This window comes from Monodon monoceros, unplaced genomic scaffold (assembly GCF_005190385.1).
Source record: "Monodon monoceros isolate NGI ecotype Baffin Bay Population unplaced genomic scaffold, NGI_Narwhal_1 Super_Scaffold_8, whole genome shotgun sequence".
Classification (NCBI taxonomy): domain Eukaryota; kingdom Metazoa; phylum Chordata; class Mammalia; order Artiodactyla; family Monodontidae; genus Monodon; species Monodon monoceros.
Window position 1 is genome coordinate 70,123,004 of NW_021703785.1, and position 17,691 is coordinate 70,140,694.

The 17,691-nt window shown below is 56.5% G+C and overlaps 1 protein-coding gene across 1 annotated transcript; it reads right to left on the reverse strand.

Annotated features, from left to right (window-relative positions):
- Window positions 1–16,083: 16,083 nt before the first annotated feature.
- On the reverse strand, window positions 16,084–17,387 carry GSX1 (GS homeobox 1). The gene is made up of 2 exons (XM_029209733.1): window positions 16,936–17,387; window positions 16,084–16,467 (listed from the first exon to the last, which is right to left on the reverse strand). Exons 1-2 carry the CDS (start codon window positions 17,345–17,347, stop codon window positions 16,088–16,090), a joined length of 792 nt encoding a protein of 263 aa, XP_029065566.1. The 5' UTR covers window positions 17,348–17,387; the 3' UTR covers window positions 16,084–16,087.
- Window positions 17,388–17,691: the final 304 nt, after the last annotated feature.

A 17,691-nucleotide genomic window follows, 5' to 3' on the forward strand; every position in this document is an offset into this window, starting at 1 on the left:
TCTTTTTGAATTAGAGTTTTGTCCAGATATGTGCCCAGAAGTGGGATTGCTGGATCATATGGTAGCTCTATTTTTAATTTCTTGAGGAACCTCCATACTGTTCTCCACAGTGGCTGTACTAACTTACATTCCCACCAACAGTGTAGGAGGGTTCCCTTTTCTCCACACCCTCTCCAGCATTCAAACAAGTTATTTTTTATGTTTATTGTTTATTGCCTGTCTCCTCTCACTAGAAAGGGAGCTCCAGGAGGGCAGGAATTTTGTCCGTCTTGTTCACTGTGGTAGCCCAAGCCCTGAGAACCAGGCCTGACAAATAATTTGCCTCCGAAGTTTGTTGAATGAATAAATGACTCACTATGGAACATGGTGGCTTTTAAAGCCAGGGTACTGAAGAGAGTGTAAGTAAGGAGAAAACTCCAGGTGAGAAGAAGGGGGGGGGTAAGTCGAGGAGGGCCAGCCACGGACATGGGGAGGGATAGCCCACCAGGTAAGGGGACACCAGGAGTGAATGTCCTCACGGAGGCTCAGCCCCTCCAGCTGCTTCCGGGCCAGGACAGTCTTTCATGCTCTCAGGTCTTGGTCAGCCTGACACCATGTGGTTTCTCGTCGGCTCAGTGGTGCCCAGCTCCTGCACCTGGCATCCAGCTACTCTCTCAGGCCATGTTTCTCCACACTTTCCCGCCCCTGACCACTGCACCCACGACCTGAGGGCATTCTTTGGCTTGGCCTCATGCTTAGTCACCTGTCACTTACTGCAAGTGCCAACCTCTTCTCCTGGCTCCTGGACATTCTCCACTGTTTCCTCATCCTGGGACACCTGCATCCTGTCTACCCAGAGCCCTCCCCCTGCTGAGTCCTAACCCTGTCCAGGGCTCAGTGGAGATGAGACTTCCTCCTGCAGGTCTGGCCTGGAGCACTGAGCCTGGGCCAGGGACCCTTCCAGTGCCTGCGTGCATGTGTGTGATGTGTGTGTCATGTGTGTGAGAGATGTGTGTCATGTGTGTGTCTTGGTGTGTGTGTGTGATGTCTGTGATATGTGTGTGATATGTGTGTGTGATGTGTGCATGTATCGTGTGTGTGTGTGAGAGATGTGTGTTGTGTGTGTGTGTCTTGATATGTGTGTGTGTGATGTCTGTGATGTGTGTGTGGTGCGTGATGTGTGTGTGATGTGTGGTGTGTGATATGTGTGTGTGTTGTGTGTGTGTTGTGTGTGTGCGCGCTGCCGGTTCATCCTCCACCACGGCACTTCTGTGAAATAAGTTTCTAACTGTCAGCAGTGTGCTGGGAGTGATGCTAAGTGTGTTGCTGTGTTAGCACATCAGTGGTCCGTCTCAGCTCCGAGGTGGCCCCGCTCTCCCCATCTCACAGATAAGCAGGAGTTGATTGCCCGCAGGAGGCGGAGCGGATGTGGAGCCCCAGGTGCTCTGACCCCGGGTCCACACTCTCCACCCTTAGGCGCGTGGCCCCCTCTGGATGCCCGTGCCTTCTCTCCAGCTAAGGGATTCTTAGCAGGAGGTGATTTTGCCCGCAAGGGAGGCAGTTTGATATCACAACTCCGGGGTGCAGGTGCTGTGGCATCGAGTGGGTAGAGGTCAGGGGTGCTGCTGAACAACCCACGATACGCAGGGCGGACCCTAGAGAAAACGCCGACAGTGCTGAGGTGCGGATCCCCCCCAAGGCATGTGCTCCCCTCCGCGACCTCCTGGCCCCTGCCCCGCTCCCTCCATAGACTGGAGCACCAAAGCCAGTCAGCTCACCGTCCTGGGTCCTCTTCTCTGCCTCATGCAGTCCAGGGCCTGCAGACTGGCTTTTCTGACGACTCTCAAATCGATGGCTCACATTCCCTATCGCCAGTCAGTTGCTCAGCTCAGCTGCCAAAACACGTCTGAGCCATTGCCTGTCACCACCCCCAGAGCCAGAGGCCAACTTCCACCACCTCCCTCTGGGGTCTGCTGCGCCCCTGCCACTCTCCCCCTGCAAGTCACTCTCTACTTCGCAGCCAGAGCCTCCTGTCGATGCCTGATCCCGGTGTGTCCCTCCCCTGCTTAAACCCTCCACAGCTTCCCGTCCTGCAGGCAGGAACTCCAGCCCCTTCCCGTGGCCCAGGAGACCCTGCGTCCTCCGGCCTGCTGGACGCCTGCGATCACAGCTGGTCCACCTCCCACTGGCCTCCCTTCTGCCCCTTTAGGCGCCATGCCCGTCGTGCTCCCTCCTCATTATTCAGGTCTTAGACTCCTGGGATGAGTCTGCACCCCAGTGTCTCCCCTGTTCCTCTTTCCCAGAGGGTTCTTGTCACGCGCGCCCGTTTACGTGTTCAGCACCTGTCTGCTCTCCCTGGAGCGTGAGCTGCCTGAGGGCAGGGCGCTGCCTCTCCTGTTTCCTGTTGACTCTTCGGCACCCTGTTCAGTGCCTGGCGCACAGCAGGTGTTTGGAGGGATTTCTAGGAATGCATTGGAATTGGAAGTTGCAACAGGTTGGAAGTTTGTCCTTGTGAACAACCAAGGTCCCTTCTCTTACCAGCTTCCTCTCATCCCGGAGTCTCCCCTCCCTTTTTGTCCTAGTTCCTTTCATTTCTGTTGACAGAACTGTGAATGTCTGTGCCAGCTGCCTGTTCAGCATCTCCAATCGGATGTCTGATGGGCTTCGTCAACATAACATGGCCAAAAAGGAGCCCTTGAAAGATCCCCCATTCGTCCCCACCCCGACCTGCATCTCCCCTGTCTCCTCCATCTCAGGAGATGACAGGACAATTGATCCAGCTGCTCAGGCCAAAAAATCTACTTCTCGCTCAGGAGGATTCTGCTCCCATTCTCACAGCCAACCCAACAGCAAGTACTGACTTCCCCCCAGAGCGCATTCTGTCACTGCACTTCCCACCCCTCTAGCCCAGCCACAAGCTCTGCCCTGGACTACTGTCATTGCCCCCAACTGGCCGCCCTGCTTCTAATCTAGTTGCCCTACATTCTGTTCTCTTCAAAAACATAAATCAGACGATTTCACTCCCCTGTTAAGAATTAGCCAATGAACAGTTATTATTCTAATAGTTTTAGAATAAAATCTAACCCTTGGGCTTCCCTGGTTGGTTGAGAGGGAGAGTTGAGAGTCCGCCTGCCGATGCAGGGGACGCGGGTTCGTGCCCCGGTCTAGGAGGATCCCACATGCCGCGGAGCAGCTGGGCCCGTGAGCCATGGCCGCTGAGCCTGCGCGTCCAGAGGGAGCCTGTGCTCCGCAACGGGAGAGGCCACAGCAGTGAGAGGCCCGCGTACCGCAGAAACAAAACAAACAAACAAAAATCTAACCCTCTTACCCTGCTCTTAAGTCTCCTTACGATATGACCTCTCCCTACTTCTCCAGCCCCAGCTGGGGCCCCTCTTTGCCCCTTGCCTCCACCTAGATTGGCCTTCTTCCTCTACCTTGCACTGCTAAAGTCTCTCCCTGCCCTGGGGCCTTTGCACATGCTGGGCCTTCTGTATGGAATGCCCTCTTCCAGCTCTTGCCACTTCCATCTCCTTCTCATTATTCAAGTTTCCACTGGACGTTCCTTCTTGGCAGGAGCCCCTCTGACCGCTCTACCGAAAGTGACCACAGCTGCATACTCTTTATAACACGCCCGTTTCCTTTGGCGGCCTATGTCTTGTTTATTTATGTGCTCTGGGGCTTCTTTCCCCCACTGGTATGAACGCAGTGACCTTGTCTCTTCTGGTCACTGCCATATGCCTAGAACCACTGGTCTAGTGCATCGAAGGAACGCAGTAGATCATGCCTGGTGAAGACACGTGGCTTAAAAATGTTTTGGGGTTGAGGCATAGTTCCCAACAGTAGTGTTTGCCTTTCAGTGGGGACATTTGAGGAACTTTTTCATTAGAGACTGAAGCTATTAAAACTCCCCTGAAGGGGCTTCCCTGGTGGCGCAGTGGTTGAGAATCCGCCTGCCGATGCAGGGGACACAGGTTCGTGCCCCGGTCCGGGAAGATCCCACATGCCGCGGAGCGGCTGGGCCCGTGAGCCATGGCCGCTGAGCCTGCGCGTCCGGAGCCTGTGCTCTGCAACGGGAGAGGCCACAACAGTGAGAGGCCCGCGTACTGCAAAAAACAAAAAAAACTCCCCTGAAGATCTAGGGCTTTACTGTTTACAAAGTACACGCACATGGTCTCCCATGTGATGATGGGGAATCCATTTAATAAATATTCATTGTGCTTTACTGTGTTCCAGTCCCTCGCTGATGGGATGGTGTTTGGGATGGGTCCTCGTGCTCCTCATCCACGGGGCTGCTGCTTGGATGCTTCAGAGCGGACTCCCAAGGCCTGTTGTTGAGGTGAATGCAGCCCCAGGTGCAGAACTAGGGGAGCCGTTCGTGTCCTGACTGTGCTACTCTGGGCTGTTTGACCTGAGGCAAGTTGCTTGGCTTCTCTGAACTGAAGCTCGTGTGGAAAATAGAGATAATAGTAATAAAGAGCTTGAAGGATTAAGGGTCTCATTCAACCCATTTCTCCTCCCACTGGCTCCATCGTCCATGCTCCCAGCTCTCCTGAATTCTCTCCTGCCTGCCCACAGCCAAGCCTGGGCTGCATCCCCAGCAGAACATTCACAGGGAGGCTCGGTTCTGAGAGCCTGCCTTCCTGGCGTGTGCTCATCCGCTGAGCTCGTTTCTTGTCCATGCCGGCTGCACAGGCTGGGGTTGTCCTGCAGGAACGTTTGTGTTTATCAGAGGTCAGGGCTTTTAACTTGAAAGAGCAGGTCTTTCGTGGAGGACCCTAGTTCTGCAGCAGACAGATGAGAGAGAAATTTCTTGGCAGAGTGAAGGGGCCCTTTGCTGTGACCCTCAGATCACATAGAAGGCAGTCGGCTCTCCATCATGGTTTGTACCTGCAAGAACAGTCTAGACAGCATGCGTGAGGTGACTGTGTGACACCTGCCGGTCTCCCCTGGCCACTCTTGCCTCCCTCCCATCAATTTCCCTGCTGCAGCCAAGGTGGGTCCTTCAAAACACAGGTGTGATTGGGTCAAGCCTCTGCTTAAAACTCTACAACGGGTTCCACTGCTCTTAGAACAAAACCCCGGTCATTAATCCAGCCAAGCAGGTTCAGCGTTAGGCTCCCGCCCGCCCCTCCCATCTTCCCTCTCCAGGAGCTGCCCTGCCCTTTGCACTCCCATCCCTGGGCCTCTCGGTTCCTAGAGAGGGCCTCGTGCCCTGTGACCACAGGTCCTTTGCACAGGCTGCCCTTCCCATCACTTCCTTCCACACCTAGATCTTGGCCTAGTTAACACCTTCTCATCCTTAAGATCTCAGGTCCCTCCCGGTCCGAGTTGGAGTTTTCTCTTCTCCCTTCGTCATCTGATTGTGGCTTTTCCTCTAATTTGTGGTGATTTGCTTAAAGTCCTTATTCCCCTCTCAAGTCCTATCAGGATAGTTTTTCTCACCATTACCCGATGCGTAGACTAGTTGTGCTGAGCGAATCCTTGTTGAGGAAGCAGGTGTATGAGAGGGGCGAGGGGCCAGAGTCAGCCAGGAAGTTCAGGAGAGGCACCAGGGCTCCGTGGCTGCCGGGCCATGCCTGGGGAGGCCTAGAAAAGGCCACAACCCCAGGAGGGGCAGTTCGCGTGGCCTTTTACACCAAGGCAGCCCTGTAAGAATTGCCACATCTGACTGAGGAGCTGATTCCATGCCCAGGGGCGTCTCTGCATGAAGAGAAGATCTGAACACGTACTGGATGCCTTTGTCAGCTCAGGTTGCTGGAACAAAACACCACAGGCTGAGTGGCTTACACAGCAGAAATTCATTTCCTCATGATTCTGGAGGCTAGAAGTCCGAGATCAGGGTGTCACCAGGGTTGGTTTCTCCTGAGGCCTCTCTCCTTGCCTTGCAGACAGCTGCCTTCTTGCTGTGTCCACACAGGCTTGTCCTCTGTGGGTGTGCGTGTCTGCGTCCAGATTTCCCTTTCTTGTAAGGACACCAGTCAGAATAGCATAGGGGCCCCACTAACAGCCACGTTTTAACTTAATCACCTCTGTCAAGGCCGTCACTCCAAATACAGCCACATCTGAGGTCCTGGGGCTCAGAGCTTCAACCTATGGGTTTGGGGGGATACAGTTCCTCTCATAACAATGGGTGATGGAAGTGATCTGATCCCAGACTCTAAGAGGGGGCACACAGAGGCAGACCCAGACAGGGACCTAAGTTATTTCTGAATAAGACCATGTACAACATTTTCATCTCCATGACCAAACTTCTACCCAAAAAAGTACAATGTGGCCAGGGAGCGTGTTACCTATTTCTCTCCCCGTGCCTGCTCCCCTCTCACATTTCCACCATCAGTCTGGGGTTCACGGGGAAGCTACTCTCCACGTGGGCTGCCCGGTCCCTCAGGAGGTGCTGCTGCCTGACACACACACACCACCCCCCCACCCCCGCCCAGCGCATGCACCTGCTCCCAGGATCACAGGCAAACGGCTGTTGGGAAGCAGATGCCCTTTTCCAGGGAAGGAATCTTCAGGGCTGGCCTCCCGGACGGTGGGCTCTTCAGAGGGGTGGGTTTGAGGCAGCTGACAAAGTCCTCGGCGTGAGTTTGGAGGCAAAGGTGGGCAGGGAGCTGGAGGGGGGAGCAGAGCCCTTTCCCCCGGGGTGAGCAGGGGGCAAGCAGGGAGGTGCAGAGGCAGGGGCTGCAGCAGCAGGAGGACAGAAGAGGAAACACATGGTGCTGGGACCTGGGGACACAGAGGGGTCAGACCCAGTGTCTTGCCTTGAGGAGCACTGCTTAGGTGGGGAGACACATGGGGATGCAGACAGCGATGCTCTGTGGTCAGAGCCCAGCCGGGCGCCGGCACAGAAAGTGCACTGGACTCGTCCATGGAGTGAACGAGGCCGTGCTGCCCTGAGAGGGACGGACTGGTCCCCTCCCACAGGAGGCTGAGTAGGAGCTGGCCAGGTTGGGAGTGGGAGGGATGGAACAGCTCCGGAGGAAGACAGCCCTGGCCCAGGCAGGGCGCAGCCAGGGCTGTGGTGTCCGCACGCCCGCCCGTCTGCACTCTGGCCATATCCTGATGGCGGCGATGTCTCACTTCAGCCTCCTGTGTGTGCATTCCAAGCCTAATTGGGCATGCCTGCTTGTACGGCCCTTTATGGTGTGCACAGTGCTGTCAGGCGTCCAAAGATGGTGTGACTGGGAATTTGGTATTCAGCTGTATTGAGTTCACAAACTCGACGTTCAGAAATCTAACCAAACAAGGGATTTGCAGAACAGTTTCAAACAGAGCAGCCTGACTACATTTCCCATGACAATCAGCTTGTTTACCGCTCCGAGGTGCCCCGTAACTGCTGTGGACACGCTCATTTGCATGCCAACACCCAGAATGCTTTTCCAGCCCCACTGAGCTTGGGTTCTGCCAGGGAGCTGAAAGGTTTATTTATACGTACAATACATGACAACTTCATTTTCTGAAGCATCTTTCATACAAACCGTATCCCCAAAGTGCCTTAAGTTGTTGAAAGAATTTCAGAATCCTTTTAGAGTTTAAACCCTTCTTTCTGGGCTGGAGTTGGTATAACTTGGGCATGTGCAAATTTACATTTTAATTAAAAGATACTGGAGGGAAAGGGCGTTGTGGTTATCCAGCAATGTGTCATATCAGGCTTGGTGTATTGGGCCAAGGTTATGAAGAGGAGTTATGTGACACAGACAGATCGGTGGCTGTTAGAGCAAAGCAGAGAGGGAGCCAGGGTCGGAGGGCATTTAACTGGGCGGCTTTCATACAGCTGGAATTCCTTTGCATCCTGGCCCCTGAGAAGACATTCATCTAGGGGCACTGGGCACCGTGGCACAGGTGATAGAAACACACATAGCTGTGTGCAGTTTCCCAATTTTAAGAGTGTAACAGAAAAAAACAACGTGAATTGGTAATCCTGCGAGCTCTCAGGAGAGGGGCTGGGCTTTGAGAGTTGTTCCTTAGTGGAAGGGGAGACCTCCCTGCCTTTTTGTCCCCAGAGGAAGACAAATGTAAGAGTCCTTTAGAAAGCCAATTTTGAAGGTATCATGTAGGAAAGAGTCAGATTTTGTGTCAAAGGCAACTTTTTAAATGGTTTGGTGTTTTCGTTTTGGAATCATTTTTGCAGCCACTAGGCTTGGACGTTGGAGTGGGCAGGGGAGGGAGGCCGTGGTGTCTGAGACCCCCAGCTGTGTGAAGTGGGTAGCCAGGCTGTTTACCTTGCTGGACAACAAGTTAACAAACCCCGTTTCCTGTGCGCTCCCGGGCCTCCAGTCGTAGTGTCCACCTGAGTGCCACCCCTGCCTACAGCCACTGGATTGACATGTGGTTCAGGCAGAGCTGATCTGTGGTTAGGGTGGTCACCTCTAGGGTTGCCACCTTGGACAACCCCTGCCACCACTCTGCCATCACCACAGGACTCGGGGAGAGAAACACGCTCTTGCTTTTTGGCCAAGGCCGTTTAGCCAGGACAGTGTAAGCCTGGAGCCTGATGTTGCCGTTGCCCCGTTTTGCCTGCCCCCAGCCCCACACTCAAGGCTGTCCCACCTCTAAGGACAGAGCCTCTACAGCAGGAAAGAAGGAGGCAGAAGTACAGAGAGGAGCAAAGCCAAGGGAGGAGGGGGGAGGTGAGCCGTCTCCCCACACCATCACTCGCTCGAGCTCCTGGAGAGGACAGTCCCACTAGCAATTTAATCGGTTCTGTGAGCCAAGAGACGCCTTTTAGCTTAAAGTAGCTTGAATTCAGCTTCTGACACAAGTCATAAAAAGGGTGGTAGTTAGAAAAGTTATCGAGCGCCTCTAGGACATTATTAACTACCACGGAGAGACTTGGAGAGAGGGGAGATTCCTCCCTGTTAAGAGCAAAATACCACACAGACTGAGCAGTTCTGTGAATGTGGGTCCAAGGGGGACAGCCACCTCAGAGGGGCCTGGCCAGGCAGGACAAACGGAGAGGTCGTGTCCTGAGTCTCCGTTCGGGCCTGAGCCCAGCTTCCCTGCAGGTGTGAAAATGGGAGGAGGGACTGTTCCTGCTGCCCCCAGGAAGCCCAGCGCTGCTCCAGGGTGAGGCCAGCTCATGCTCCAGCTGTGACTCATGCCATAACATCTGGATGATGAATTCTGAAACTATCCACCCAAGTCTGACTGCCCCAGCACGTCCAAAGGGAATGCATGGGCACCAGCCTAAAAGCCCTGGTCCGTCCAGGGAATCCTACGTAAAGCAGTACCGGTCACCCGGTCAGAACTGAGACTCGGTTCCACGGACACAACAGTCGTGCTTGTCCCAGGGCTGTTCACAGTCCTCTGCAGGGTCTAAATAGCTCATACATGGCACGGGTTCCTGAGTCACTCAGAGCTCTCGGTTGCAGACAACAGAAACAAATTCCCGCTACGTAAGCAGGAAAGGTATTGACTGAAAGGCCTCTGATAGTTCACAGAAAGCTGGTGAAATGGCCTGGAAACCAGGCAGGAAGGGAGGGTAGATACAGCCAAGGTCTCGCCACTGGACAGTCTCATTAGATGTCCCTCTGGGGCTCCCACCCTGGGCAATTCCCTCTACCAATGTCATAGGTCATCTGCCATCCCTCAGAGGCTCTCAGCTTCACAGCCACAGGAAATAACCTCTAACTGAAACATGCAACTCTGTGTCACTCCCCTCCAGGTTCAGACTTCTGGGGAAAATGTCGGGTCCACGTCCTATGCCCATGCCTGATTTGCTGGGGAGGGGGACAAGCAGTAAATATCTAATCCTCATTGGATTCTGTCGTGGAAATTGGGACCCTGGCTCTGGGGAACTCCCACAATGTGTAAATGTCTACCTCAGTGGATGCCTCCTTTTTTCCCAGAACTTACCTTAATTTACATTTGAAAAAAGAAAATCTAGATGCTTATTGGAGAGAGGGGGAATGGTCCTGGTCAGAAAAAGAAGAAACCTCACCAATGTCAGTGACACCCCCGACTTCAGAGAAGAGGGAGCTGAGATCCAGGAAGGTGATGATTCGTCCAAAGTTGGTGGCATAACTGGGGCTGGACCTCAGGTGTCCAAGGGGGACAGCTACCTCAGAGGGACCTGACGCCCAGCCCAGTGCTCTTTGCTCTACATTCTTCTTGTATTCTTATGTTAGCATGGGGGGTGTGGGTCTAGAGAGCCGCACCCTGATCAGAAATTGTCTTAGTCTGCTAGGGTTGCCATACAAAATGCCACAGACTGCGTGGCTTAACAACAGAAATTTATTTTCTCTCAGTTATGGAGGCTGGAGGTCTCAGATCAAGGTGTCGGCAGTGTTCATTTCTCCTGAGGCCTCTCTCCTTGTTTTACCTTCTCCCTGTGCCTTCACATGTCTATCCCTCTGGGTGTGCTCACGTCCGATGTCTCGTCCTCTTCTTAGGAGGACATCAGTCGTCTCGGATTAGGGCCCCACCCTTATGACCTCATCTAACCTTAATTACCTCTTCAACGACCCCATCTCCAAACGTGGTTACATCCTGAGGTACTGCAGGTTGGGGCTTCAACATATAAATTGGGGGTGTGGGGCACAATCCAGCCCGTAACAGAGCTACTCGACAAACTCTCCACATCAGGGCACCAAGGAGGCAGACGTCTGCTTCTCTCTGGCACTTGCTGGGAACAGGGAGCCTCTGGAGGTGGCCCCTGCCTCCCGTGATCCAAAAGCCTGGGGTCCAGCGGGACCAGCAAGGGAAGCTCCTCTCTGCTGGGATCTGAGCCCCGGTGTGCACTCACACCCAGTCCCCTGACTGTGGCGGCTCCTGAGGGCAGCACCTTCCTCACCCACTATTGCCTGAAACCATGCCCGGTCGAGCACCTGCCAATGTGCCTTGGGCAGCACTTCCTCCCCAGCTGGGAAGGAAGGCCCACTCACAGACAGAGGCCTGGACACCAAGATGCAAGGTGCCAGGACCAAGGCCTTGGATTTCTTGGTGGTTTCCAGGGAGATTTCTAGAAGAACCAGGGCTTGGATTCATAGTGACAGGATGACCTGAAGCGGGGCATTCAACCACAGGGTAACCTGGTTCTCCTTCAAGTTTCTTTACCTTCCTTCCGTTTCAGCATCTACACACACACACACACACACACACACACACACACACACACGCTTCTATTAGGGTGTCCGTATTAGAAGCCCACCTGTTGATCACCACATGCGAGACTGGGGAAGCCCTGGATGGGTGGTGTTACTGCCTCACTGGAATCAGCTTATTCCTGACTCTGTGGGCGAGTCCGGTTCTGAATCATCCCACAGCACCTCACTCATCCCCAGAGCTCAGGCTCGGGGGCACATGACCCAGGCACCCCTGATCCATGCCAGGGAGGCTTCTGGGACCCTTCCCCTGATCTCCGCCCCCTTTTTTGCTCTTACACGTCCCCTGCATCCCTTCCCCTTCAGGGACTTTCTTCTCTTTGCCCTTCCAGAGGCTTTTCTCAGAAAAAGTGAACGATGTAGTCAGTGGTAGCTACTCTCAGGGGTACTTGTGTTGAACCAAATACGGGAGGCCTTAGTCAAAAAGAATTGATTTCTAGTTTCAGATTTTCAGTCATTGAAAGTCTGAAATGGTGGTGGCGGTGAGTGTGTGAGTGTGTCTATGACTGATGGGGATACCACCCAGGCTCCTGAAATCTTTCCCCCCAAAATTTGGTCTTGTGGGTACCCATGCGCACAACGGAAGAGGGAGCCCCGTTGTCTACAGGTCATAGGACAAATGGATAGGGTGTTCTTGGAAAGGCCCTAGTGGCTCTGTAAACTCTGCTCGCCCAGCACGCCTCGGATTGATTCACCGTTTCAACCCAGACGCCCAGGGCTGTCCAGACTAGCGGCCATGCTCGCGCTGTGCAGGCATCTTTGGTCTCTCCCCTTGGACCCCCACTCATCTTCTCTTTCCCCTTCCTCCTCTCAAGCCCCTCCCGAGTGCAGACTCCAGTGCTCTGGATGGAGAAGGTCCACTTATTCCATGAGGGATGGATGAAGGGAAGGAGAGAGGTGGGCTTGGAGCTAGGCTGCCAAATCCTGACCACTGTGGACTGGCCAAGTTCAGCAGAGAAGACCCAAGTCTAAATCAGTGCTTCTCAACCTGAAGAGTGGTTCTCAAGGGGACATTTGGCAGTGTCTGGAGACATTTTTGCTTGTCACAACTGGCGGGAGGGGTACTACTGGCATCTAGTGGGTAGGGGCCAGGGACGCTGTGAAACATCCCACAATGCACAGGGCAGTCCCCACAGGAAGAATTATTTAGCCCAAAATGTCAGTAGTGAGGAAGTTGAGGAGCTGGTCTAAATGCAGGTGGAAAGAGTCCCCCTCTGGCCTTCAGTGAGTCCCGGCACCCGGGCAGTGCCTGGCCAAGCAGAGCTGACCGTTACTGACTCTGAACAATGGACTCCAGGGAGTCCTGGAGGTATTTGCATCTGTGCGTGCTCTCCAGCCCTGCAGTGGGAGATTTGGGTAGCAGCCTGTGTGTGAGTGGTCGCTTTCCAGCTTTCAGAAAATAATTCCGCACTGTGCCCCGGGCACAGCTATAGGCATGACAAGTGACAACAACAGCAATGTTGTTAGTTAGCATTTATTGAAACTCAGCAGACCTTGTGCTTAGCAATTTATGTGAATTCTATGCTTTAATATTGCACGACAACCCAGCAAAGGAACTATTAACACAATCCCCATTTACAGATGAAGAAACTGAGGCTTAGGAAGAACCAGTGGTTTGCCCAAGATTACCCAGCTTGTAAGTAAATGGTGGAAATGGGTTGCCAAGCCGGTCACTTGGATTCTAGCATCCAAACTCCTGGCCACTAAACCACAGAGAAAAGAAAGATGCTGTCCCTGAAATAAACTCAGGGGTCTGTATGCAGATTAGTCACACTCAATGATAATTTCCAGGAAATTTCGTCCTGATAACTCAGTTTGATTTTAATTGCACAATTTGCCTTGCAAATCCCAAATTCCAGCTCAAAATAGGGTGGTTAGACTGAATTCTGTCTCCCCAAATAAGAAGCTCCATTTCTGCAGACGCGCCTGCCTTGGCCCCAACCCAGGCAGCAGAGTCGGTCTGGACCGACAGAGACTGCAGAGTGAGGACTAAAGAGTGTTGGAACTCAAAAGCCGTAGCCGCCCCTGCAGGCGGCGGCTGGATGCCGAGAGCCCCCGCGCGCCCAAGCCGCGTCCACGCTCCGCAGCGTCGCCCTCTTGTCACCGCCTTGGTAACCACAAGCCGCAGGGAGGCAGCGTTTTTTCCCACGCTCACCAGGAAAGCCCACCAGAAAGCGAAAGGGCTGGAGCGGGACGGGGAGTGAAGTCTTGGGTAGAGAAAGATGAGAGGGATAAAATCGCGCTCCCAGGAGAACTGGAGCCGCGTGGACACGGCGCGCAGCAGTGGATCTGCGGCTTCTGCGAGCAGCTGGGACAGGAGGGGCCACTGCATAGGATGGCAGCACTGAAGAAGTCCGGGGTAGCTTGAGATGGGGGGGGCGGATCCAACCTCTTCACCACGCTCCAAGCCCAGTTTCCGGCTCCCTCAGTAAGGCACCTCTCCCGCGCCCCCCCCCCCGCCCCACGCCAACCCACCCACCCACCCCCGCCCTCCCCAGCTCGAGCCCATCTCCGAAACTGCATTTCTGGTAAGGGGGTGTGTCACCGAGAGCCAGCGGGAGCCTGTCTCAGGTGCACCTCCCGACCCCCATAAATCCAGGAAAGGTGCTGGCTCAAAGCGAGCCCTTCGGATCCACCATGGACCTGGCCCCTGGGGGCCCTGCTGCTGCCGGGTCCCAAACCTCAAAAGTACACTGGTGGGCAGCGCTGGCGCTAAAGGATGCGAAAGTTCACTGCCGAAGGGCTCTTAGAGCAGCGGGTTAGCTGCCCCAAACTCGGAAAGCGTCAGAATCACTGATAATAACACATTCGTTGGTATTCTATTCAGGGTGTGCCTTAAAGCACCCCGGCTTCGGCTTCGTCTTGTATTGGCACAATGGCCCCTCCTGGGAGGGCGGAGAACTGGTCTCCCGTGAGACTGGGGTTCAGACTGAGGGGGATGGGGGTCAGAGGGAGGGTGCCAAGGGCGCGCGTGACAGGCTTTCATCTGCTTGGGGCACAACCCATGCGTCTGCTCCAGGGGGAACCAGGAGTGGCCTCTCCGTGGGGAGCCAGAACGCGCCCACCTTTATTCTAGCGGAACTGGAGAGACAACCCCGCACTCAAATGACCCCGCATCTGTTGAGCAACCCCAACTGGAGCGCCTTTCTCGCCGAAAGGACACGTGTGTTTGCTCTGCCTAAATACCAGGAGTCCGGCGCTCCCCAGGGTGTGCGTGGAGTGTGTGTGTGTGTGTCGGAGAGATTTCTGGCAGGAAAAGAAGTGACCCAGGCCCCTAGGACGTGGAATGGGGGGCTTGGGGAGGTCGTGGGAATCCGGATCCAGTGTTTCATGTATCCGATTTCCTGAGCAGCAGAAACACCCACTCCGGTGGCCGTGCGCCCTCCGCCTCCGCGGAACCCGCGCACCTCCTGCGTCTCTTCCTCCACGTACGAGTAAAACCCCCAGCGTATCTCCAGAGGAGGGCTGGGGGGTGCATTATAAATCGTAGGGGGCTGTGGGATTGTAACAAGAATCCGTGAGAACGCAACGTCTCGGAGCCACCAGCTCCGGCTACGGAGGGCCCCTCGCGGGAACCCCGGCGCCGAATCTTTCTGGGTCCCCGAAATCGCGGCCAGCGGTCTGGGAGTAGGGACCCCGCTAATGGAATTTGCCTTAAAGCAAAGCGAGCCGGTCTTTCCAAGAGGAGGCTGCGCCATTTCGCTGGGAATTTGTCCCTAACAAATACGATAGATTAAAATAAATAGATTGATAACAATAACAAGTTATCCATCCGAGCTCAGCAAAGGACTGAGTTCAGCGGCTCGCGCGGAAGTGGTCGCTGACCTTGGAGATGGCGGTCAGGACAGCCAAACCAAGGGGGCTGGAGGTGGGGCCGGATCCCAGGTGGGACGGGGGCGCTGCAGGGGTCAGGACTACAGGCACAGCACGGGGAGCGCCCGTCCTTCCCATCGGACAGGGCTCTGCTCTCTCCTGCAGGGGTGCACCTTGCCCGAGTCGGACAGGAGACCGGGGAGCGCACCCGGTCGGTGGGCGCCGAAGGCGGAGTCTCGGGGGCTGAGGGTGCAGAGAGGGCTTGACGAGCTGCGAGGAGAGGAGCGGAGCTGGACTTCGCCACCCAGCCCCGCCCGGCCCCAGCAGGAAGCCCCAACCTGGCTGGGGATCCCGAGCCACGTGGATTTCTAAGAAAAAAAAAAAGTTTATTTAAACTTTTGTACATAAATAAATAAATAAATATCTTCTGGTATTACAGAGACCTTACAGTTACAAGCTAGGCTGGGGCGGGGCCGGGGTCTGGGAGAAGAGGGGTCGTCAGAGGCAGAGAGCCGGCCTCTGGGGGAATGCAGAGCGTCGCCGAAACAAAGTGAATCGGTTTCCCCAACACGAATACCACGGGAGGCAATTTCGCTCGTGGGAGAGGAGCCATGGGCACAGCAAGGTCTGATGGAGGGACGACTGAACTTCGAGGAGCGGAAGAGAAAGGAAAAGAAAAACAAAACCCAGACGTTCATAAATGTGTCTGGGGGGGGGGGGAGCGTGGATAAATCACCGCAGGAAAGGGGGGGGGAGGGAAAGACGTAAAGGGGGGGGGGGGGGAGCGAATGGGCACCCGAGGCGTCAAAGGCCGAGCTTGACCCAGGGTGGAGAAAGGGGAGGAAGCGAGGAAGCCTGAGCCAGTCCAGAGAGGGCGGGCGGGGAGGCGCCGGCGGCCAGCAGGGCGCTGGGCCGGGCCGCTGTGCTGCGTGACTGAGAAGGACTCGCGCGCGTGCAGTGTGTGCACAGCTCGGAGTCCGCTTTGGACGGCCGCGGGCCCTGGGGTAGGGATAGCAAGGTCAGGTGTGCCAAGCTCTCGGCGCTTCCCAGGGCCGGGGACCTCCGCAAAGCCGTGCCAAATCCGTGCGTGGCCGCCATTTGGCAGTGGGTGCCTGGGAAACGGTGCTGCGTCCCAGGACCAGTCTTTGAGCCGCGGGGAGTGTCTGGGATGGGCGACCCGGGGAGGCGTGCTCCTAGGGAGTGACCGTGAGATCCCGGTCGTCCTTCCCCGATGAGGATGGAGACATGGGCAATTCGTCGTCATCCTCGGAACACTTGGCTGAGGAGAGCGACGCGCACTTGCAGCCTTGCGGTGCGCCCCCGCCGGCACCCGCATTCCCGCCGCCGCCGCGGTGGTTGCTGCCTTTGCCTTCCTTCTTGTGCTTCACCCGGCGGTTCTGGAACCAGATCTTCACCTGCTTCTCGGACAGATTCAGGTAGGTCGCGATCTCGATGCGGCGCAGGCGGGACAGGTACATGTTTGAGGCGAACTCGCGTTCCAGCTCTAGCAGCTGTGCGCTGGTGAACGCCGTGCGCATCCTCTTGCTGCTGGGCAGCTGGTTCGAGCTGTTGTCTGGAGTGGGTAGGGGTGCAGACACGGAAGCGATCAGACCCTTCGCTGTGGGCCCGATCCTCCGGTAGGCGGCCGTCAGAATCCCGGGTCTTTGGTCTCTCACCCACCTCTTTGCCCTGAACACAATGCACAGCGGCGTAACCGCGGGTGCCTCCTCGCCAAGCCTCGGGACCCTGGTACTCCCGGAGTCACGCGGCCCCCGTGCTCCCTTCTGGAGCGCCCTGAGCCCCAGCCCTCGTTTCGTCCTGGGAGCCCCCGCCAGGGCCTGGACCTTCTGCCTCACCCTCCCTCCCCGTGTCCTGTCCCGTCCCTCCAGCCGCACGCCACCCAGAGTGTCCACTCAGGGGCCCGAAATGGCCCTCATCGCCCGCAGAACGCCCAGGGTCCTCATCCCCCATGCCCGCCTAGTCAGCTTTCGTCTGCCCGGTCCCGTCCCTCCCCGCCCCACCTCCCCACTCCCCGCCTTACCCAAGGAGATGCAGTGGAACTGCCTGGGGTCGGGCAGCGGATAGGAGGTCTGGTACAGCGCGGCGGCGGCCGCGGCGGCCGCGGGGCCGTGAGCGACCCCGGGCGACACGGCCGAGTGCTGGCGGCCCAGGGGCGCGTGGCAGTATTGCGAGCCGAAGGAGGGGAAGGACGCCTTGAGCAGAGGCAGCGCGGGCGGCCCGGGGGGCCCGTGCAGCTGCGAGGCGGTGACGCAGAGCGGGCACACGCACAGCAGCCCGGCCTTGCGCGCGTGGCAGGCGCCGGGCGAGAGGCCGTGCAGGGCGTGCGGCGGCGGCACCGCGTAGGGAAAGAGCGGCGGCGGGCTGCCTTCCGGCGCCTTCTTCTCGCCGGCCTCGCGCAGCACCAGCGAGTCCACGAGGAAGGAGCGCGGCATGGCCCCCGTGCGCGGTCGCCCCGCCGCCAGCCCGCTCCCGGCGCCCCGCGGACCTCGGGGCTCACCACGCACTTCCCCGGGCCGCGGCCGCGCTCAGCTGCCTCTTCCGGGGAGGCCGGAGGCGCCGCTGAAGCCGGGGCTGGAGGCGCCTCCGTCGCTGCCGCGGGCGCCGCCCAGAGAGCGCGGGGTGCTGGCCAGCACTAGTGGTGCTGAAAGGCGCCGGCGGCGCCGCTTAAATAGGACTATTGCCATGTGATGGGCTACGCCAGGAGCGGCCGGGGCCTCTCAATAGGGTTTTTGTGCCTTTTCTCTTGGCATTCACTCTGCACGCTTCCTCATTATTT

Coding starts and splice junctions, on each gene's coding strand:
- GSX1 (XM_029209733.1), bottom strand. CDS start 17,347: ATGCCGCGCTCCTTCCTCGTGGACTCGCTGGTGCTGCGCGAGGCCGGC. Junction 16,468..16,935: donor GTTCCACTGCATCTCCTTGG/GTAAGGCGGGGA, acceptor TACCCACTCCAG/ACAACAGCTCGAACCAGCTG.